The following is a 24,665-nucleotide window of genomic DNA, read 5'->3' as shown; positions in this document are numbered from 1 at the left end:
CTTCTTATTTTGTTCAGAAGCAATTGATGAGATGCAGACAAAATCAGTTGTAACACATGTAGGACTTATCCATTTTGTAGTGGTGTTTGCTGGTCATTAGGACAAGAGAAATTGAACACAAAAATGGATTGCTATCATTTGTTGTTGGTGGATTGTTATTCTTCTTTGCCTCGGGTAATTATTATTTTAGGCTGAGAAAAATCATATGAAGAGTGAAAATTTTACGACAAGCATAAAAAAAAAAGGTGAGGAATTGTAGTATTAATTATCTGGATGCAATTTCTTGAATTGTTAGTTTTCAAACACTTAATCATGGGCAAAATGATTATTGCACTTCTTTCGACAAATAAATAAGCACTAATTAAGCTTGGGTGATTATTGAGGTTTTAGTAGTGACATGTTTTCTCAAAAGCAGCACAATTACGTCTGCAGCCCCCTTTTTTCTTCTCCTTTAAAATAAAATAAATAATAAATCTTCCTTTTCCTAATAAGAAATGAAAAATGTTAGATAGACCAATCTTTTAAACTATATATATATATATATATATATATATATATATATAAATTATATGATGTGTCGTTAATGAGAAATAAACAAGTTAATTAACAGCTAAATAATAATTTAATCATCAACAATCACGTCATATGATTTATAAAAATTTAATTTCATCAACAACCATATTATATAATTTATAAAAATTTAATTTATATAGATGGTCTCTCTAACATTTACCGATAAGAAATTGTATATAGTAAATGTATCATAATTTAAAAGCCATAAGGATGCTTTAGTTAATTTGACCTTAAGCACTTATTCACTTAGCTCAATTTGTCATATCCCAATGCTAATCAAGGACATGCAACCTCTTTTATTGGGGAACACAATACTAGCTAGTCCGGACAGTAAAATCATTAGGGTTGTTGTTATATATGATTGCTTCTAACCTAATTTGTTCAAAGTAACTTGATTGTAGAAAACCATCATTGAGTGTCAAAAGTCTAAAGCTTTAAGGGAATATTCAACATTGCGTATCAAGCTATAAAACCGAAAATATGTAAGACATGAAGAATTTGAGTTTTCAAATCTAGTACCTCAGAAAATTAAAACTCTAATACAATGTTAGACGACGATTAAAGTTGTTTAAACTAGAACCTCTAAAAGCATTAGGGTTTGTTACATGTTTATAACTTTGTTGAAGTACGACCCTTAGGTTTTAACATGTTTTAGTAGAAACTTCGACGTGAAATAATACTTATTTTGCTCATAAACCTATCCAGATACACTCCCTACGAACCAAGCTAGGCCGATGGTCAAAGTGGGTCCATAGTTTCATGACTAGGTTCTCACCAGAAGGAATGATTTGTAGTCTGACTGGGACAAATGGACCCATAAAATGTCTCTCAAAAGGAGGTTAAGATGTTCAAGAGGAAGAATATGGGACTCTGACTAAGTCTTTGGGACCGATCTGCTTCCCTTTCTCATTGATGCTGTCTGCCTTTTGGAGCTTAATTTATGTTTCATCTCATGAATTTGTTTACCACCCTCTCAAGTATGTATGAGCAACTACCAATAGACAAAAAAGCAAACTACATGAGACAATCTCAAGCCTATCTCTCAAACCTATCTACTTTATGTCATCGACTAATTGCATTAGTGAAAAATAAATCAAACATACATACATTGTTAGCAATTTGTGCACTAAAAGCACTAGTTATTAACTGGTTAATTAAGCTGGAAGAAGAACTGTCTTGATTAGGTTTCTTGCTTATTCTTTTCCTTTTCTGATTACTTTTTCTATTAAAGTTTGATTCAAGATGGTTAGTCAAATATTATGGCTCCGAAAGTGCATGAATTTTTTCATCGTATTCTAATCTCTTTTAGAATTCTTATGTTTCTTTTAATCACTTTTCCTATGTTTCAGTCAAGTTAAACGCCTTCATGTCATTCTTTGAACTTGCATTTCAGAATCTTCAAAATTAATTCATATTTCAAGTTCATTCTTCCTTCCATCAGATCAACTTTATTGGAAAATTAAGTTTTTTATTTTCTCACTACAAAGATAGAGATTCAAGCTCTAAACTCTGAAAAATAGATTCAAGCTTGAGTGCATAGGAGTGAGTACATTATTCTGGCCAACCAACCTAATTCACGTTTGAGAAAAATAAAGTGAATTTAGCTGTAGACAATGTTTTGGTATTTGAAATGGAAGCGAGATTTGTCAAGGCCCAGATGCTAAGCTCGGATCCTCAATAAAAGCATTAGAAGTTAAGCCCAAAACAAGCTCATTGCTTAAATATTTTTTAATAAACGCTATTATCTACACTAAGGGAAGAGTGATGTTTAACCTCACAATGGACTAGCAATAATATAGTTTAAATTCTCCTTTGACGAGAATCAAATCTAAGATCTATCACTTACAAATGAAGAAAAATATCACTAAACCGTAGTACTAAGTAGCCTATTCCTTAAACATAAGCGTTACACTCTTCACAAATATGCACGTCTCTTTGAAAAATGTAAAACTACTCCTTATTTTTCAGGCTAACTACATTTTAAACCTCCAAGTTTGAAGTGGTTTTCTAAATGGCCTATGAGATATCAATTTTTTCACATTGCACTCTAAAGTTTTAAAATTGTATCAATTTATGTGATTTATCTAATGAATTACTTGAATTTTCATTAAATTGGTGAAATGCTGAGATGGAATCCATAATTTAATTGATATGTAAGCCAGGTTTCCACCATATTGACCATAAGTTGTACAGACGCTAATATTTTGGTTCACCTTCAAAGTTATGCTAAAATGGTTGAGTAATACTAGGTGACAAAATGTCAGTGTAGTCTAAGTTTAATTAGGGGCAAAAGAAAAAGTTAATATCAAATGTGGGATGTGTATGAAAGTACCCGATTTAAAATTTTTAAATAAAATAAAATAAAAACGCAGAGCAAAGATGTACAGAATTCGAATTCATTGTCGGATAGAAGAGAAGTGAGAAGGCAAAGCAAAACAGGAACACAACTATACAAGTTTGTCATGTAAAATTCTATATAACTTGTTGATCAATCGAGAACGATTAATCGATTTCTAAGTATAATTGTGTAAATAAACTGACTGATAATTCTTCAATTACCAAAACCCTAATTCTCGACTTTGTTCTTGATCTGCGCTAATTTTTCAACCTAGAAACAGTAAATACTTATATATTTTGTGTGTTTGATAATTTTGCAGACAAGAGTCGTATTGTAGCCATAGAAGTAGAAAGCACTTTCGGGAATGAAAACGCTTTTCGTTACGATTTGTGAGGGAGAAAATTTTCGCCTCAAATTGAATTGACGAAAACCTACAGACACAAAAAGAAGAGACATACGGAGTTAGATTAACACCGCTATGGTGTTAGCCAAACGGCCTCCAATGCCTAAGTTAAAATGGCTATAGGAAGTAATAAGAGTGTGGTAAGAGTTCTTGATTACCAAAATAAAGTGGTTGACCTTTGGCTATTTAAAGAGAACTGAGGAGTTAACCCTACTCCAGGTTCATTAAACTTGTTAGCAAAGTGTCACCCGTAAGTTTGTGAGTGTCAAGGAGAATGACTTCTTGCTCTCGACAAACTTATAACCCAGGTTATGAGTTATCATGTTGAGAAAATCACGTTCTTACTTGGCTAAGATTAAGAGCCTAATAACATGCAATTATACTCGATGAGCCTTATTATGTTTTGATAAGAGTTCAATACCAAGTAGGACTATATCGAAACCCTAATTAATATGAAATATCTGGGTATCAGTTGATAGGCCTGATATCAAGGATGATTGACTATATATTAGGAGGTCCCTGCACTCACAACACCTATCCCTTTCAAGCGAAACCCTATTCTAAGCTGGAACTTTTTGGCTGTTGAGGGTAGAAAACCTTCTTCTCATTTCCTGCAGTAATGGCGAGTTCTTCTTTAGGTAAGTATACTCCCTTCACGTATGCATGTTGTAATATATATATATATATATATATAGATGTGTGTGTGCGTGTGTGTGTGTGTGTGTGGGGTTCTATGCATGTAGTGTTTTAACGGCTTACATGTGGTATCAGAGCACACGTTGTTGTGTTTAGAATCGTTATAAGCACAAGAATATAATTAACAAGTTTTTTTTATCCTGATAAAAGACTTCCGCATTTTTAAACTGATATAATTGTTGCCTATTACAAATATACACTATGTTATTAAACTAACATCTTAAACACACATATATTTATATGTATACATATACATGTTCTGCAAAAAATTTCTTCAGGAAAGCGAAGGAGTATCTCCAGACCTTGGAGAACCAAAACCAAATGATTTGCTGTCACTAAATGACTTGACAGACAACTCTATTTTGTGAATCATGATCAATTTCAACTCAAAAATGTTTGTATCATGTTTTTAATTTATCTGTTCAAGTTGAACATAATGATTAAACTGATGGTGAATATATATATTGAGATAATTCTAAAGAATTCTTATATTCAATCATGTTTAAATTGGTGTATAAGTGAGATGCAAAATTAATATTGATGCAATTTTATCTGCTCAAAATTGTTAAAATTGTGTCGCATATATGAAACTTTGTATTTCAATTGTGCAAATCCTAATATAATCAGTCTTCGATCCAAAGATGTGACTGAAATTATATGATTTTGATACCATTAATTGTTCATATTTTGGACTTTTAATGATGAACTTATGAGAATAAATAACGAACATTATGGTTGATGCAGCTATGACTTCTCTTCACTTCTCCAACATTGAAACCCTAACTGGTTCCAACAATAAGAAGTGGAAAGAATACCTGGAGATAGCTCTTGCCATGATGGATTTTGACTTGGCCTTAAGAGAAGACAAACCTACTGCAATAACTGATACAAGCACAGCAGAAGAAAGATTGAAGTTTGCTTAATGGGAAAAGGTAAACAGAATGACTCTTATGATTATGAGGACGGCCATGACAAGCAGTGTGAAAGGTGGCATTCCAAAGAGTGACAGTGCATAAGAATTTTTTGATGGCATTCCAAAGAGTGACAGTGCATAAGAATTTTTTGATGTAGTGGGAAACAAATTCAAGGAATCAGAGAAAGCTGAAACTAGAAATTTTCTCACAAACTGACATCCATGAAGTTTGATGGTGTTGGTAGTGTGAGAGAACGCATTCTAAAAATGTCAAACATAGCACAAAAGCTGAAAAATTTGGAACATCCATTGACAAACCAGTTTTTAGTGCATATGGCGTTAAATTCCTTACCTGCATAGTAACACTCAGAAAAAAAAAAAAAAAAAACCTGGGACATTAATGATTTAATTTCCATGTGTGCAAAGAAAGAGTTGAGGCTGCGAACTGATAAAATGGAGACTGTGAACCTTGTTCACACTGCAAAGGGCAAACATATTGCAGTTGATCAGTCATATGTAGCTGCTGGTAAGCATAAGAAAAACTCAAAATTTTCTTCTTTTAAAAATACTAACCCCCTTAAACGATCTCAAAAGTTTAAAGTCACTCCTGAAGCACCAAAGCCATCGTTATTTCTGCAAAGAAGTTGGTCACCTAAGGAAAGATTGCACTGGTTTTAAAAATTGGCTTGTTAAGAAAGGTAATGAAATCAAAGTTTATGTTTGTTTTGAGTCAAATTTAATTTATGTTCCTCCTTTTAGTTGGTGGTTTGATATAGGTTGCTCAATTCACATTACAAATACCTTGAAGGGCTTCTCAAAACTGAGGGAGAGAAATAATGAAGTGTACAATGTTTTTGTTGGGAATGGGAGCAAAGTAGCAGTTGAGTCCATTGGCAATGTTTCTTTAAAGCTTTCTTCTGGTTTCATTTTGTTTTTTAAGTCCAGTACTCTAAGTTAGTTAAATATGGTTATACTTTTATTAGAGACAATGAAAGTGTAAGACTTTATATTCAAATAAATTGGATACTTTGCTTCATTATGATTCCCTTCATGTTGATATGTGGCAATTACAATGTGATTATTTACATGACTGCTTTACAGTTTGTCATATTGGTTCCAAGAGACTATTTCAAATTGGAAACTCTCCTACAATTTCGCATAAAAGACTTGGCCACAAATCCAACGAAAGATTTGTGATTTTAACAAAACAAAATCTCATACCAAATTTGGATTTTTAAAAGCTCCCAACTTGCATTGATTCTTTCAAAGGGAAAATGACCAATACCAGAAAATTAGGATCCACAAGAAGCAACCAACTTTTAGAGATAATACATACAGAAGTGTGTGGCCCCTTCCCAAACAACATAATCTATGGAAATTCGTATTTTGTCACCTTCATTGACGATTTTTCAAGATATTGTTGTGTTCCCTACATCTGAAAAGTTTGTTGTTCTTGATTGTTTTAAAATATACAAAACTAAAGTTGAAAACCAACTTGAAAAGAACATTAAAATAGTGAGATTGGATAGGGGTGGTGAGTATTTTGGCAAGTTTACGGAGCCTGGACAACATAAGGGAGCCTTTGGATCTTACCTTGAAGCATTAGGAATTGTTGCTCAATATACTACTCCAGGGACTCCACATCATAATGGAGTGGTAGAAATAAAAAATAGGGCCTTGAAGGACATGATTCGATCCATGTTTTCAAGGTCTAAACTTCCAATTTTTCTGTGGGGAGAAGCACTCAAAATAGCCAACTATACACTCTGTAGGGTTCCAAGCAAATATGTCAAAGTTATACCTTTTGAAGCTTGGACAGTAGGAGGCCAAGTTTCAATCACTTCCATGTCTAAGGATGTAGGGCTAAGGCATATTTTTACAACCCTCAAGAGAGGAAGTTGGATCCAAGAACTGTAAGTTGCCAGTTTATTAGATATGCTGACAAATCCAAAGGTTTTAAATTCTATTGTCCTGATTTTCACACTAGAATTCAAGAGACCAACAATTCAAAATTCATTGAAGATCTAGAAGAAGAAATAGTGCAACACAGCAGCTCAATTGTTGAAGAAATTGGAAGTGATCTCGAACAGCCTCCTGCAACATATGATGCATCTTTGCTTGTGAATCAAGAAACTTAATTCCCCCCCCCCCCCCCCAATTGTTCTCCAAGATGATAAACCAATGAATACTACATTGTTTCCAGAACCAATTCATGATCGCAACCCTAAACAACAAGTTCATGAGCACCAATAAACATATTTTGCCATTTGGTTTGTAGAAATAATCATTTTTCATTAACGACATCATATTGATCATATATCGATGTCACAAAGATGATATAATAACGACTTATCATTTATGCAACAAAATGTCAAAATATGTTTGTTGCTACTAGTTTCCCAATGTCATAAATGATGTATGTGCCTACCTGACTATTTTGATAGTCCGTTTTAATATGTGGTCATGGAGGTGGCGACGTCAAATTTTGGATGTTTTAATTCTTTCAACCCTGAGTTCAAGGAGTTTTGGCCCTTCTGGGATCTGGTTCAAATTGTGGATTTTTATGCCTTTATCTGGAAGGAATGTGTAATGCCTAGTTCTAAAACATGATGTGCACTTTGTTTGGAGGCCGAATTTTTCATTGTTTTATTTTTGTGCAATAATGTAAATGTACAGAATTTTTCTTCTTCTTTGTGATACAACAGCCTCTGTACTCTGTTGGTTTATTTTGGAAGACAACTTCTTCTTATGATGATAATGTTTCGTTGTTTGAAACTTTCAGAGAACTTTCTTCGCAGATGCATGATTCTAAGAATTACTATTTATTCCATAACCATTGGTACTTTGGACCTTTGGAATACTAACTCTTACAAGGGTTGCAAGGTAAGAATTTACCTAAATCATTATATATATATATATATATATATATATGCATACATACATATATATATATTTATATTGTTGATGTTCGCACTATGTATGCATTATGTGTTCAGGTCATAATTGTAGGATAACAAGCACATTTTGGTTATCTTTATTTTTCTTGCATATTGTGTGTGTCTGATCACGCGCATGTACTATGTCCTTCCTGGTATCCCTCGTGGAAAATTTGCTAATTTTATTCAAAATCGTGTTGGGGAAGTTAGAATTCATATAGGCGATCCTATGTTTATCTATTTCAACAACACTAAACCTCCCACTGGCGAGCAGGGCTGCAATTCATTTTTGTTTCAGTCATAACAGTACTCATCTTGATTCCAAATGTAGTTTTACTAACTCTTCTTCTTGGCCTGTTACATGGACCTTGAAGTCCGATGTTGATGATGAGTACTCAGTAGATGCAATGATATGTTACAATTAAGAATGTTAGTGAATTAGATACGTTTACTATTTAACAATGTTTTAAAAATGCACCATGACGTGTGTCTAGGCGGCTTTGGAGGCAGGGCGGGAGTGATAACACCTCTGCCCAATGGGAGTAGGCTAAAACTCACCTAGATGTGGTCGAGGTACACCTAAAGCAGTTGACTGGTGTTCCCAGATCCATTAGCAACCTGAAATTGAAGTCGAAGGCTCTATTGGTTGGGCTTAGGGTTGCAATGTGTGGTGGCGTCTTCACAAAGAAGAAGAGGAAATTATTATGTTGTATTTCTAAAGACTCTGGCCCAAAACGGCATCGTTTTGGCCAAGTTTATTTTTTTTTAAACCCACAACAGTCGCCTGTTCTTTTTTCAATAACCTACCACTATCTTTTTCTTTTAACAACCCATAATGGTCCTTGTTTTTTTATAACTCACAGCAGTCCCCAGTTATTTAGGTCCAATAAGGTTTCGCCTCATGTGTTAAGACTTTCACCTAAGCAAGCTATCCATGAAATGCCTCGTCTATGCCTTCGCCTTTTAAAACATTTCTTCCTGGTTATTCAATAGACATTACTTTTATTGTAATTTGAGCCTATATGTAGTGCAGGTGAGTATGAAGGATCCAAGCAGTGACATGCCTGACATTTTCATGAAGAAGTTAGTTCCCGATTATCTTTTGCTTTTAGTTTTCTTGATTTTTATTGCCATAATTGAATAGGTAGTCCCCTCTTTCACGTATGCTTTTGGTATATTAAAAAAAGAGAAACAAAAAAAGATATACAACTTCTTATAGATGAAGGGGTTCTCACAAAGATTTATTGCATATCCCGTGTTTGTGACTGCAGATACCTTCTCCATGGTAATATGCTTCTAAGAGAACTTATGGATTTTATTCAGGAGCATATTGAGGTGAAGGAAAGAAGACCATGGAAAAAGGCTTTGTTTTTCTGTTTCTGTTTCAACAAATTTTTTTTAGGTTGCAATTGACATAATGATATCCATCCATCTTGTTCCTAAATCGTTTTAATAACTCTAATTCTTCCAATATTATTACACAAAAGTACATTGGTGCCTATTAAATTTCAAGCTTTGTATATTGATCATAAACTTTACAAGAGAGAGAACAAAGCTCTTATAAAGAGCTGGAGAACAGATTACAAATTTAGTAGACATCATCCACTACCTACTACATGGTTTCAGCCCTAAAGAACCTGACACAACAAGGGTTAAACAAATAACAATATACAAATAAGGAAATCCCAGATTTTAGGGAGAAACATTGACAAAAAGAGAAGTATGGTTGAACAAGAAGTGAGATGACAAGATGGAAGGTTGTCGTCATCACTTTAACCCATAACTTAGCTATAGTGATAATTACAACCCATACTTGTGATTTACTTGTGATTTTGATTTATTCCAACACTCCCCCTCAAGCTTGGATCGAGGAGATTGATTGATCCAAGCTTGGACAAAAGACCTTGAAACACGGCAGTCGCCAATGGCTTAGTGAAGAGATCAGCAAATTGACGAGAACTCGGGGTGTAACGAGTTGGTATGATCTTTGATTGAACCTTTTCATGGATGTAATGGCAGTCAACCTCGATATGCTTGGTCCTCTCATGGAAAACAGGATTAAAAGCTATATGCATGGCTGTTTGGTTATCACACATAAGAGTTATTGGTTGAGAGCTAGGAAACCCTAAATCAGAAAGAAGGCCCTTGAGCCAGAATAATTCACAAGAAGTAGTTATCATAGCCCTATACTCGGCCTCAGCACTAGATCGAGCAATCACACTTTGTTTCTTGCTTTTCCAACTTACCAGATTACCTTAAACAAAAATACAGAAACCAGTAGTTGACTTGCAATCCAAGGAGTTACCTGCCCAATCCGCATCAGTGTAACCAAGGATGTGAGTGTAAGCATTGTTTTGCATCAGAAGACCATGTCCTACAAAACCTTTCAAGTATCGCAGTATTCTCTTAACTTGCAAATGATCCATTGTTAGAGAATGCATAAATTGACTCACAAGGCTAACATCAAAGGCAATGTCTGGCCTTGTTATTATAAGATAAATAAGTTTCCCAACTAACCTTTGGTAGTAACTGATGTCAGTGAGTGTTTCTCCATCCATGGTCATTTTGTGTTTGCAGTCAAGGGGTGTAGAGGCAGGCTTGCAATCCACAATATCAGCTTCTTGAAACAAATCGAGAATATACTTCCGTTGATTCAAAAACATTCCTTCTTAGAAGTTGCCATTTCAATGCCAAGGAAATATTTGAGTGTCCCAAGATCTTTGATGGCAAAGTTCTGCTTGAGGGTGTTCTTTAGTAACACAATTTCACTAGCATTATCACCAGTGACAATGAGATCATCCATATAAATAAGAACCACTAGGATGAATTCGAACAAAGAGAGATGAATCTGCATTGCTTCTTTTGAAGCCAACTTCTTCAAGAACTGAGCTCAACTTTGAATACCAAGCACGAGGGGATTGTTTTAATCTGTAAATGGATTTGTGCAGCTTACAAACTAACTCGGGGTCACTGGATTGAAGATGACTAGGAGGAAGTTTCATGTAAATTTCTTCTTCAAGTTCACCATTCAGAAATGTATTTTTGACATCCATTTGATATAGAGGCCATGCATGGTTAATTGCAACAGATAACAACACTCGAATTGTGTTCATCTTAGCTACAGGAGCAAAATTCTCCTTGTAATCTATCCCAAAAGTTTGAGTAAAACCATAAGCTACCAGTCTAGCCTTGCGTCTTTCCAAGGTGCCATTAGAATGGAACTTGGTTTTGTACACTCATCTACTTCCCACTACCTTTTTTCCTGGTGGTAGCTTGATAACACTCGAAGTTTTATTGTCATCCAAGGCTTTCAACTTTTCCTTCATAACTTTCTTCCACTCATCTTGCTACATTGCCTCCTGAAAACTTCTTGGTTCAGAAGCATTTGATATGGAATTAAGAAATGCAGCAAGCTTTGGTGCCACCCTTTAGTATGAGAGGTACTCAGCAACATGATACCTTGCATTGTAAGTCACATAATCCAGCAGCCTTGAAGGAGGGTGACAATCATAGGAAGGGTTTTTTCTTCCTTGAGGCTAGACAAGTGATGGTTCTGGTTCATCAAGAGATGAGTGGGATGTAGGTGCCTGAATTGATGGTTCCAGTAAGGTTTCTTCTTCATGACTTAGAGAATTCTCATGTTCTCTGTCAGTGGACATGAATATATTTTCCTCACTGGTTGTTGGACTTGGTAAAGGGAAGATTTCAAAGGCATTCTCCCCCTGACTTAAACCCTCCACTGATTGTTTAAAGAAAGGTGCAGTTTCGTCAAACTTTACATCCCTTGAGACAATGATTTTCCTTGAAGATGGATTGTAACACTTGTAACCTTTTTGTGTTGAAGAACATCCCAAGAAAACATATTTGCTAGCTCTTGGATCAAGCTTGTCATGGTGTATTGAAGCAACATGAACATAACAAGTACAACCAAAAATTTTCAAATGAGACAAGTCAATCTTTCTTCCTTCAGGGTGATTTTTTATCCAACACCCTACTAGGCAGTCTATTGATCAAATAGGTAGTAGAAAGCACCCCTTGAGACCAAACCTTCTTGGGAACATTCATATGTAACATTAAGGCTTTAGTCTTCTCAAGTAAATCCCTATGCTTCCTCTCGGCCACTCCATTTTGTTGAGGAGTGCCAACACAACTTGTTTGATGAAATATCCCATGGGAACTTAAGTATTGAGACATGTTATTTGACATGTACTTAGTGCCATTGTCAGACCTTAAGGTGTGAGTATGACAACCAAAATGAGTTGTTACAAGTTCATGAAAATCTTTAAACAAATTCATGACTTCACTCTTGCACTTTAAAATGTATAACCAAGTAATCCTTGAATAATCATCCGCAAATGTTACAAAATATTTATAACCATCAAAACATTCAATTGTAGGTCCCCAGATATCTGAATGAACAAGTTCAAACAATTTACTAGCTTTAGACACTGAGGAATTGAAGGGTAACCTAGTAGATTTGGAGAAGTGACAAGTATCACACTCCAAACTACTTTTACACATTGTGGGAAACAAAATGGACAAAACATGGTTTAAGGGATGAGCAAGACGATGATGCCAAAGTAGTTATTCCTAAGAAGGGCTTGAGATGACTTGAAGACTCTTAGGTTTTGGAAGATCCTTTGAAAGATAGTACAAGCCATTTAGGAAGAAACCTTCACCAATCTTCCTCTTGGTGACTATATCCTGAAAGATGACCTGATCAGAAGAAAAAACTGCATGACAATTTAGTTGTCTTGTGATTTTTCATACTGATAAAAGGTGAAATGGAAAGGAATGAACATACAAAGTTGTTGACTCTACTTGATCAGAGATCAACTTAATTTTCTCTTTTCCAACAATTGAGACACCCTTACCATTTACTACTGACACTTGTGAATAGTTTTTCATTTTTTCGAAGTCATGTAAATGTGAAGATTTATTTGTCATATGGTATATGGCTCCTGAGTCTATTATCCAATAATCATGCACAAGAATAACATTTAAAGCAGTGGAGAAAGCTTTCAATATACCTGAAATCTGTTTACTTAAGCCTCCATGATCAGAATCAGTAAGAAACCCAGTAAATTTGCTCAGCAAGGTAGTAGGTTTTTCAATGTCAGTTCCAATTGTGTTCTCTAGATCTCCACTTCTTTGTCTTCCTTGTAAATAGACAGCAAACTCGTTGATCAAGTTCACTGGATTGGAAGTGAAGTCAAGCAAAACTTTCACTTGAGGAAGAAGGAGCAGCTAAAGCTGCATGATTAGCTTTGTACAAGGGTGGTTGTGAGTTTCTCTGGAACCCCTTGTTCTTCTAGAAGTTTGGCTTGAGCTTAGGATGTAGAATCCAACATTTATCAATAGTGTGTCCACCATAGTTGCAATGTTTGCACTTCAGGTCAAACCTTCTACCCTTGTCTCTTCTATCATCCGAGAACTTATGGTTTGAAAAATATGCCTTAGACTCAGGTAAGCTATTTTTGGTTTCAAGATTCATCACTTTCCTTCGAGTTTCTTCACGTTGAATAATGGCACATACACTTGAGAAGAAAGGCAACTCACTGTTCATCGGAATGTGACTAAGTAGATCTTCATAGTCTGAGCTAAGACTAGCCAAGAGTTGAAAAATCTTATCTTCTTCAGCTCTTTTCAAAAGCACGGAAACATCTGTGGTGTGAGGCCTGTATACATCAAGCTCATTCCACATACTCTTGATATCACCCAAGTGTTGAACAAAGCCTTACTTTCTTGTTGCAAACCTGCAAGCTCCCTTTTCAGTTGAAATATCCGACCAGCATTGTTTTGATTTCCATACATCTCGCAGACATTTTTTCAGAGATGGGAAGAAGACTCTGAGTAGCTAAAGATCTCAGCTAGCTTCCTCTCCATGGAGTTGAGAAGCCACGACATGACAAGTTAATCCTTGCATAGCCATGTCTCATATAAATGCGATGAGATTTCAGGTGCCTGAATGGTTCCATTCATTTAACCATGCTTTGATCTTCCACCGAGAGCAAGTGAAACTGCTCGAGACCATGGAAGATAGTTAAACTCAATCAGCAAAACTGAACTGAGTCTTTGATTTGGATTAACTTCTACTTCGGTAGAATTTGAAGTGGGTGAAACACTAGAGCTCGCAGTGTCAGGACTGGGAGGATTTTCCTCATCCATTTGAACCAGCTATGGAAAACAAAGAGGTTGAAGAAGATATGCAGAGACAAGCCACTGTGATCACTGCTCTGATACCATATTGAAGTTCAAGCTTTGTATATTGATCATAAACTTTACAAGAGAGAGAACAAAGCTCTTATAAAGAGCCGAAGAACAGATTACAAATTTAGTGGATATCAACCACTACCTACCACATGGTTTCTGCCATAAAGAACCGAACACAACAAGGGCTAAACAAATAACAATATACAAGCAAGGAAATCCCAAATTTTAGGGAGAAACATTGACAAAAAGAGAAGTATGGTTGAACAAGAAGTGAGATGACAAGATGGAAGGTTGTAGCCATCTCTTTAACCCATAATTTAGTTATAATGATGATTACAACCCATACTTGTGATTTTGATCTATTCCAACAATGCCTGTAATCGATAAGGAAATGATGACGGATTTCTTAACATCACTTACACTGGACAAGAGAAATGAGGCTGGACAAATTAAGAGCTAGGAGTCAGTGATGTGACCTACTTAAAAGGATAGTGTATAGTTCAGGTCTTACTTATACCGAGACTAATGACATTGCGTTGGACCTTAAATGCATCGAGTTCAAATGTTTTTATCCTGTTATTATTTGTCTAACTTTTCGATAATATTATCTGAACTATTTTCAGTTTACATCAAGTGGATTTGAACTCTGGTTTAAGAAAGCAGGCACAATGCCGTAGCCAACTGTCCTAAACCACTTTGCTAAACTTGCTCCTTATTTTTATATAAGTTGGACCATGTGCTAATAGTTGGCCTCACCTTAAAATTCACACTAAAAAGGTCTTGAAAGAGTCGTGAGTAGTCAAATATTCCTATCACCTAGTGTAAATAATCAAATAATCATACAATTACATTAATGCACTCCTGAATCTGATCGTATATATCCTAAGAAAGTAATTTACAGCACAGATCATTCATTCACACTATTTTAAAGTCCCTAGTTGTATGGATTCTCCATTCATTCCTCCTCAACTGAAAAATCAGGCTCCGCTGGCTTCTGCAATGAGCCAACGACCCCAGAATGCTTATTGGCACCACGTCTGGTGCTTGCAGCGAGCCTTGCAGCGTAAGTAACCAAGTCCGACACAGGTGGAAGTTTTGCAGGCTCATTTTCTGTGTGGTTTTCTTTAGCCTTGAGTTCGGCTGCTTCCCTTCTTTTCTTACATCGACGCCATGCTGCCTGTATAAAACATGCAGACCATAATCTCCATTGATGTGAATAGAACCGGAACTTGTGTCTAAGTTGCTTGCTGTGAAGTCTTCTGAACTGGGATGCTACGAATTTCAAGTCCTCTGCTACTAGAGCAAATGCTTCTACTTCAGAGATGGATTTGACTGTGCGCGTTGAAGATGGCAGGATGACACTTGGACGAGGGTCCAAAGCCCATGTCAGCAGTTCCTCGCCACAGAAGTCACCCGGGCCAATACCGCATGAGTTGAAAAATCCAGTTCGACCACCATTTGTGGTGTAAGAATCAAGGTGGCCTCGAATTATGAAGAGCATTTCATTGACAGGGTCTCCCTCACGGACTAGAAATGTGCCTTCGGTACACAAGGCAGGTTTAAGCCTCTCACATATTGCATCCAGCATCCTTTCATCCATTTGATCGAACAAAGGAACCTGTTCACCAAATAAAAAAAAAATACACAAAAATTCGTAATGGTTACAATTACGATTATGCAGTAGTATAAAAAAAATTTATTTGTAGTTACAGATTATCACTTACTCGTCGAACAAGGTCAAGGCAAAGGTGGCGCTTGATGTCCCTTCGAAGATCCATAGGTAGGCCTTTGAGAAGAGCTTCCTCATCAACTCCTCGAGTAGCCAACCACTTGTATTGATCATACTTCCGTACAGACTGTCTTAGCTCTGGAGGCAGTTGCCTATGACGCATCCATTGTTCTGTGTCAGTTCTCTTTATCCTCCACTCTTCTAGTCTCACAGTTGTGGATTGGAGGTATGTCTGCAATTATAAAGGGTGATCGAAACTTTAAAATATGAACTTCGAAAAATATAATGAGTTGTTTAGTAAAAGCCAATTTAAAGTACTGAGAAGTCACTGATCAACGACTTACTTGCATATTACCAATCAGCAATGCGAAGAGAACCAGACCAAGAGTCGCGATAATTATAGCAAACATTATCTCTCCAACGTAAGTACTTGTTGAAAGATTTTGTCCCAAAGAACTGCACAAATTTCAACTAAAATTACTTATCCAGAAAGCCTAAGCTTTTCATGCACTAAACATTGTTAATCCCTTCACAAACACATCTGATGAAGAAGATTTAAAAAAAGTTACAGATATAGGTTGCTCAAAATTCTACAAAGAACATAAGTTGGTAATCTACTTGTCTTAAATTATCAATCAGAAATGAGTGAACGCACATCATAAACAGATATTTGTAGAAACAATAGCTTACCTGAGGTTTCTTAGACCCCACCAGAGGCAGTAAAAGTATTTGTTGAAGAACGAAGAGGTTGTAACATCATATGTCACCGCATCACCATATATACCAAACTGATAATCATCTGGAGTACAGAGATTTGTGATATTACTCGACTGATACCAGGACTTCCTGTTAGGGTCTTGAGCCCAACGACAGTCAAAGTAATCATATCTGCAAGACGTATTTGCAAGACCACAAACACTTCTCCAACAAGATTCTTGCCGCTCAATTGAAAGAAGGTACCAACAAGCTCCTAAAACCTTTTCACAGAGAAAAATAAAAAATCAGCAAGGCACATCAGTTTTACATTTTGCTTACATATTTAATTGTTCAATGTACAAGAAAGGTGAGAAACCATCAAATGTCTGTTCGACCGTCAGGACGATGAGCGTGCCAGTTTAATTCAATACAAGAATAGGAATTGAGGAATTTTGATTTTGGTCGTTATAAGTAGAGTAATGACAGATGATCGTTTCAGGTTTCGACAAATCATTTAAGTCTTGGACCAAAAATAAACAATCTGTTTCCGAAATACGTTTAACTGCAACACATTTTGCAAAAACCACGTAGGTTTGTAATTATTCCTTCTTTTGTGTTTCTATATGCTGGAGAAAGATTAGGTTTAGTGAAAATCATTAGGTTTAGCCACTCGGACTACCCATTCACTATATGTCATAAAGTGTTACTTGTGATCAAGCTGTAGATGCACAACTATCTATCTTTTTCAAAGTTCCGAAAAGAGAAGCAACAAGCTTTTTTATACTTACATGACTTGCCAACATGTATAGCATCAGATTATATGCAGCCCCTGCCCAAGCTGTCTCTGTCACAACGCCAGTGGCCTTAACTATTTGTGATGAGAGCGGATATATAAGAAAGAGCCTTGGTATGTATTGAAAGATTATGATGAATCGAAGGACGTTTTTTGTGTTTGTCACTGTCGAACCGCTAAGGGTTGGGATTACAATCCAAATCAGGACCTTAAAAAAAAAAAAAAAAAAAAAATTTAGGACTAAATTTAGTGCATATTAGATTTGTCTCAATAGGGCTAGTACAAGAAGTATTCAAGTCACATACCTGAGGAAGGGGCAGGGCAGCAATGAGGTCTATCCAGAAATCCAGGCGTAGGTACCTCAATGCGATCTTTGAAGGTTCTATTACAAGCTCTCCTCTCCCAAATACACGAGAGGAAGGTGCAATATAAGCTTTACGAAAGTTAATAAAAATTTGGATTATGTAAAAAACATCAGCCACTGATCGAACAAATGTCAGAACAACTTCAAGTGGTTCTCCAATACTAATGCAGAATTCATCTCTCGCCGATGGCAAGTAAAAGAATAGAGGGTCCACGAACAAAGAAACTAAACAAGTTACTAAGAAAATCTTGTTCCAACGGCGAACAGTCTGTCCTCGAGGATCTAATATTTTCTTCTGCACTCTCTCATAGTCCTCGGAAAAGACTCTGGACAGAACTTTAGCCTTTAACGATTTTCCAGCATTCCGGGACACCTCCTTTTCGAAGGGTTCTGCTACTTGTGCCCCATCAATCTTATACTTAAGCTTTCCCACACCAACCCCATTGACTGAAGGTAGCTTTGCTAGTTCAACATCATCTTGAAATCTGAAAATTTCAAAATTCATATGTGAATGAAAAAAAAAAATTTTGAAATTAGAAGCCAGCTTATCATGCTAAGATCTATGATTAGACTACAAAACTCATAACAAAAACAGAAATCCAATTGCAAAATATCGTTTAGAACACAATAACGTAAACTAAGATGACCTAAAATAATATTTGCTTGAAACCGAAACAGAAATCGGAAAAAAGATGTACCTTATAGATTTTGAATTACCATAACCCATGATAATCTTCTAAGAATACCACTTTGTCTTCAGTTAACAGAATTAATCTGTAGTAAAACACACTGGATAATCGAACATATATTAGGCCATGAATCAACTGTATCCAAATATCAAGGCTCTTCAAAATAAAAACCGAAAATGACACGGCATGAACTCAAAGCCACAAGAACAGGGAAGATGTTGCAGCCATGGAAACTCATTCACCAGGAATCATGTGAAACATGTGAAATAAAGATGTCAACTTGGAGATGAAGCTGTAAAGACTCTAACCCCCAAAGTGCAAGTCAAACATGTGACTTATACTGCATTCAGATTTTTGTGCATACGCATTGAGGAGGGGAAAAAATGATTATTCTATGATTAATAAAAAATAAAAATAGTTAGGCCTCCTAAAATTCCTTTATAAATATTGTGCTGAAGCAATTGAATGTGTCAGAATTGTAGAGCGCCCTGAACTTGCAAAAACTAAATAGAAATATTAAACCAAAATAAATTAAAACAAGTAAATACAGTTGAAAACTAAACACCCTATCAGTATTCAAATCAAGATTAAATAAATAAATAAATGCAACAGGTTCAGCATTCTGGGAATCTGGCAAATAATTTTTACTAAAATATTATGCAAAACTAAAACTCACAAGAATCTTGAGAGAGAGAGAGAGAGAGAGAGAGAGAGAGACTTACAAGCTTTTCTGTCTTCCATGGCCAAGCTTCAATAAACTATGAAATCACTCTTTCAGGTTTCTTACCGATTTCAGCTCAAAACCCAATTGGTATTACTCCAAAAAAAATATTGGGCAAAGAAAATAATAAGAAATGAGCTCAAAAATGGAAAATCTAAAATATGGGTGCTGAGTTTTTAGACTTGAAGAGCCCCAGCGTTGTCCTTCCCGTATGCAATACTTTTGGAATTTTGAGAAAATGACTGAAGTATTAACCTATTTAAGCAAAGAAATAATTATTTTAATTTTCATTAGCGTATTGGATTCCAAAATATAAAAATAGGGTTAGTAGTATATTTTCCATTGCCAATGGATACAAGACGGCCAGAGATCAAGAGAAGGTTGAGAAAAGACAGGAAGATGCTTCCGTTGCCTTGTTTATGCAATTTTGTTTTTAATCTAATGGTCAGATGTTGCTGTATTTTTACTATATTATTACTCGTCTTTTTTGTAAAGATCCCGGGAGGAGTTGACTACGCTAGATATGCATGCTTTTGGAATCTTGACACGTGTTCTTCCTGTGTCTTGTAGCGTGGTTTTTAAGTTGGGATTGAGGGGAGTATTTACCTTTAGACCGTTGAATATGTTATTAAACTCTTAATCTGAATTATTTAGATGAGATTGTGAATATACAATTGCATGATTTGGGAAATACTTTAAAATGAGATAATTTCTTAATCTTGGGACAGAAATAGGACAATCCGACCATGCATAAGCCATGCACACCATGCACAAAACTGAAATTACTAAAATACCCACATAAATACTACAAATCATCAGCCCATTGCAACAATGTTCTCATTTGGAAGAGAGGATGTCGAAGAGCTCTGTGAGTTCTGGGTTTCTGAGTTGAGCTCTGATTTCAAAGAGAAGGAAGTCCAAAGAGAGGCGAGAAAAGTGAGCTGGGTTTTAGGTTGACCTCATACCTTTGATTTCGAGCAAAGGGATGCGAGAGAAAGGTGAAAAGAGTGAGCTGGGTTTTGCACCATATTTTCTATTTTGGCTGGAAAGTTCCATTTTTTTCCCGATGACTAAAGGTTTGGCAGACATAGCAAAGTAGGGTGTTTAGTTTCAAGTTCCTTCATCAATGATTTATAGAATAAATGAGTTGTTTGTTAGATGAATTAATATTTAGAAGTTAAATTAGGGTTTGTGTTTCATGTTAGGGCATATGGGTTGTGGAATAAATTTCAAGTTTGGATGTGCTACAAAACTAGGATGGAATAATTTCTAGTTAAGTGTTCAATTGCAGAAATTTGTGAAAATTTTTCTATAATGTGCATGTGTTGTGCATATGGTGTGCATGTCTACATCTTAATATGAGAAGCGAGACTATTCACTAGTTATGATGCACGTATGTTGTGCCCTGAAATTTAGCGAGTATGACCACAACCTAGTTGGCTTCAGTGAACGAAATGAAGAAAAAATTTAGAGGACATTAAGGGTCATGCGTGTCCATGAAATAACGACAATGAGCATCATGGCTTCCACGTGCACGGTTAAGCGGTGGTTGATATACATAACAAGACTTTTCAAACTGCCACTATAACCTTATATACGTAACAATTATGTTTTAATTGTATCCACTATACCAATATGTTGCCGTTTAAGTTTCTCTCATTCTGTGCATATCATGTGCATGTATTGTACATATCATGTGCATGTGGTGTGCATATATTGTATATGGTGCAATTTACATCTTTGATACTCTTCGCATTAACGTAGCTTGCTACTTTTTCCTTTGATTCAAAGGTAGGCCCTGTAAATACGAAAAAAGCGAAGGAGTTCGTGAAACAATTTCCTTTGATTCAGTTGGGTTCTTTCATGCCCATGCAAGCTACAATTTTCAAATCTTTGAAATATTTGAACCCAATCAAATTTGATACCAAATTCAAACTAATGAATCTTAGATTCTTTATATAAAGTTTAGGGTCATTTTTCTAATTTTGAAGAGAGAGTTGTGAGCTATAGGTTTTTGGATTGAGCTCAGATCTATGAGCATAACATGTGCATGTCGTGTACATACAGTGTATGAACGAGCTTAATACGAAAAGAGTGAACGAGTACGCGAAACAATTTCGTCCATATCCTTCTCTCTTCCTTCTTTCCACTCTAATTTCTCTCTTTTCCCTCAAATTTATCTCTTCTCCGAAAGGCAACTAACCTTTAATACATTTTTTTTTTTTCATTTAATTGCAAGAAAAACCAAAACCTATTTTAGTGCTTGTAAATTTGGATCGAGAGAGGGAGCAGAGGGAGGGAGAAGACAGAAGAAATGAAAACCCACATATAAATAAGAGAAATGATAAAATAAATAAAAAATCAAACATCAAAATTTAAGGATTTGAGTCTCCTCCAAGAAACACTAAACCAATTACTTCAACTCCAAACATCCATCAATCAAAAAGCAAAATTAAGCAAACCCAGTTCACAAAACCTACAAATGAAAAGGTAAAAAATCGAAGAAGATGGATGGGTTAGAGAAAGAGCTCTTGTGCATATTCGAAATGTTGAGAGAGAGAAAGAAAGAGAGAGAGCTTGGATGAAGAAGATGGGTGAGTTAAGGTTCTTTGAACTGAATTGGGCGAGAGAGATTCTCTCTCTCTCTCTCTCTCTCCTCTCTGTTTCTCTCTCTACAAAATGAGAAATGAGGGTTGAAATTTCTACACAACCCATTTATATGGGAGGATAATTTGGTCATTTCAAGGTGTAAGAAAAATTATATTTATGTCCGATTATTGTGCATAACGTGTACATATTAAAAATGTCCTATTTATGTCCTAAGATTAAAAAATTATCCTATATCTGGGTATTTCCCATTAATTTAACATAACAAGTTGAGCTTTGCACAATAACAATGGACGGAGAAAAAGGAACTGATTACACTTTGAACTCCTTGGTTCAAGACTAGTAACAGTTTGATTCGCATATTTTAAAGACAAAATTAATAACCCTTAAAAGTTATAAGTTGTTACAACCTTTATTTGTTTGTTCATCTAATTATCAAGGTAACGGTATTTTTAGACGTCGTTACGTGAAAATCAATGAGGGTGTTTTTAATGACTTGAGCTCAAGATTGGTGAGTCACATGATTCATTTGTGAACAATTTATACATCTAGGAGGTTAGAGTTTTCTTTGACAAAAAGTTCATATTGTTTGTATTTATGGCATTCATGAATCCACGTGCCAAAAATTAGTGTCGGTAAAAATAAAAAATAAGTTCAACGAGTGTCACATCATAAAATAGCAGTTAACTTGATAGTTAACCCAACAAAAAGTCCACTAGTCTAATAATTTGTAGCTTTAAGAATAGATGTTGCCAATTTCAAAAAGATACAATCAAACTGTTGCTGATCACATATCACATAGATGCAACATATGAATGTGGAGAAATTTTAATTCGAAATATCGAGAATTAATTCCTAGCAATCGAGTTAAGAGTATTCATGGAGAAACAAAATAATTGTTAAGAGTATTCATGGAGAAAAAAAAAATTTATTTAATTGTTACTGTCATTGTATTTTTTAATTATGAAAAAGATTTTAAGTTCGATTCTAATGCACTCTATATTATGGAAAAAAACATGAAATAAAAGTCTCTATGACTAAATCAAGTGAGTATTGAAAAACCTCATGGATGTCTCACCATAGTCTAAAAAGAAAAATAGAAATGCACTTCAAATTTCATTTATGTTTGCATTCAAAAACACACAACTTTATCCAAGAGTTGTATTAGTACCAATTGCCAGCTTGTTTGACAATAAAGAGAAAAACCCTCCACTTCTTAGTGCTCTATGAATCTATATTTTCTTGTATATATTTGTCCCATGGCCCACGCGGCATTACGTACGGCACCGAAATATTTAAGATTTGAGGTTGGAATGAGGATTTTCTTTCAATTCTTTTTACGAGGATTTTGTGAATCTTTTAATCACATCTGTTTATTATACACTGTTTGACACTATTATATTTTATTTTAAATAAAAATTTTACAATGATTTCTGCTGCATGATAAACAATAAACGAATATACTTAAAGGATCTTTAATATCTTTACAAACAAGATCCGAAGATGATGCTCATTCTTAAGGTTGATGAATATATGGCCCCCTTGACCCACTTGACGGTGACCCATTTATTGACTTTTTGACATTCGGCTTTCTAGAGAGAGCCACCAACAAAATTTTATGAACTTGGACTAAATCAATTCAAAGAATCCGCCCTTAATTTCTACATTGTGAGGAAAAAAGTTGAGGCTTCGATGGCTTTGTGTGTCCTTTACGAGAGCAACTTGTATGAGATGAGCACATCGTCAAATTAACATTTTGTGGAATCATACAAAGATAACAAACAAAAAAATTATATTATTTGTACAAAATCCCACTATAACAGTGTATTTTTACCATATGCAAGTCCTTCTTGTCTTTACGTGTCCAGCCACCAACCACAATTGACTTTGGCACTTTTGTTAATTTTTCAGGCTATATCAATCGCATCAATTATATGTAGTTAATCAGTATTGCTTTATTTTTTGTTTTTTTTTATTATTATTTTTGCTTTATTTTTATTATTATTATTTTTTGTTTTGTTTTGTTTTAACTAGTTAAGAAAATAAGATTGACTCTAGGGAAAGAGAACTGCATTTGGGTTTGGTTGGTGGTACAAATACGTACGTAATCAACTCGTCTCTAAATCCTAAACCCTCACTACGTATGAAACCCTCATCCATTTATAGTATCGAATGAAAGTAACAGATGGTCAGAAGCCGCAACGAAACTACCATAGGAAAGCCCATACCTGTTAGCAACATAGAAAGAAATCTATTCCTGGATAGCAATAGTAGTGGTCAAGTTCTAGTAATTAAGCCCAAAAATCAAGGGTATGAATTGAGGAAAACCGCCCCTGTTACTTATTGAGTGGATAACTAGGGTTTAAGGCAGACACTGATTTAGGTAAATTGATTTGAGCAATATGCTCCATCACCCCTCCCCCCCCCCCCCCCCCGGCCCCGCGCGGCGCAAGGACCAAACCAAAAACCTTTCTTCCTCGCGTTGCAGTGATCAAGTCTTTGATAAAAATCAAAGATGATTAGTAAAGATGATACTCCTCGCCACAAATGATGGTCAAATATCTACATCAATCTCTAGGAAATTGGCTTGCCTCATATATTACAAGATACAACCTTTCTCGATAAGCAAGTTTTTGTTCCAACATCACGCATGCTTGACCAACCAATATCCTTCAACAATACTTAGAATTAACTTTAATCTTGCATTGCAAAACATGTCACTTCCATTCACAAACTTAGCCTTTGACAAAACAAGATAACACAAACACACGTCTAGTATTATAATATCGTAAGGTGTATTATCATGTGTATAATAAATAATATATATATAAGTGATATATGTAAATTTCACTCGTACCTACTTAAGGCAAAAGAAATAATATACGTTTATACACAGTGTAGTACCGTTAAGTTTCATAAACAGTGTAGTACCGTAATACCATTAAGTTTCATAAATAATGTAGTACCGTTAAGGTTCATAAACAGTGTAGTATT

At 35.4% G+C, this 24,665-nt stretch overlaps 1 protein-coding gene across 1 annotated transcript; it reads right to left on the bottom strand.

The window, feature by feature from the left end:
* Positions 1–14,868: 14,868 nt before the first annotated feature.
* Positions 14,869–19,390, bottom strand: LOC137742196 (protein CNGC15b-like). Its single transcript, XM_068481988.1, has 8 exons — positions 19,066–19,390; positions 18,353–18,443; positions 17,596–18,139; positions 17,286–17,498; positions 16,492–16,778; positions 16,146–16,257; positions 15,797–16,033; positions 14,869–15,690 (listed from the first exon to the last, which is right to left on the bottom strand). Exons 2-8 carry the CDS (start codon positions 18,379–18,381, stop codon positions 15,028–15,030), a joined length of 2,085 nt encoding a protein of 694 aa, XP_068338089.1. The 5' UTR covers positions 18,382–18,443; positions 19,066–19,390; the 3' UTR covers positions 14,869–15,027.
* Positions 19,391–24,665: the final 5,275 nt, after the last annotated feature.

Source organism: Pyrus communis, chromosome 8 (genome assembly GCF_963583255.1).
Source record: "Pyrus communis chromosome 8, drPyrComm1.1, whole genome shotgun sequence".
NCBI lineage: Eukaryota > Viridiplantae > Streptophyta > Magnoliopsida > Rosales > Rosaceae > Pyrus > Pyrus communis.
The sequence above is the reverse complement of the archived record's forward strand: the minus strand, read 5'-3'. Positions and strand labels throughout refer to the sequence as shown.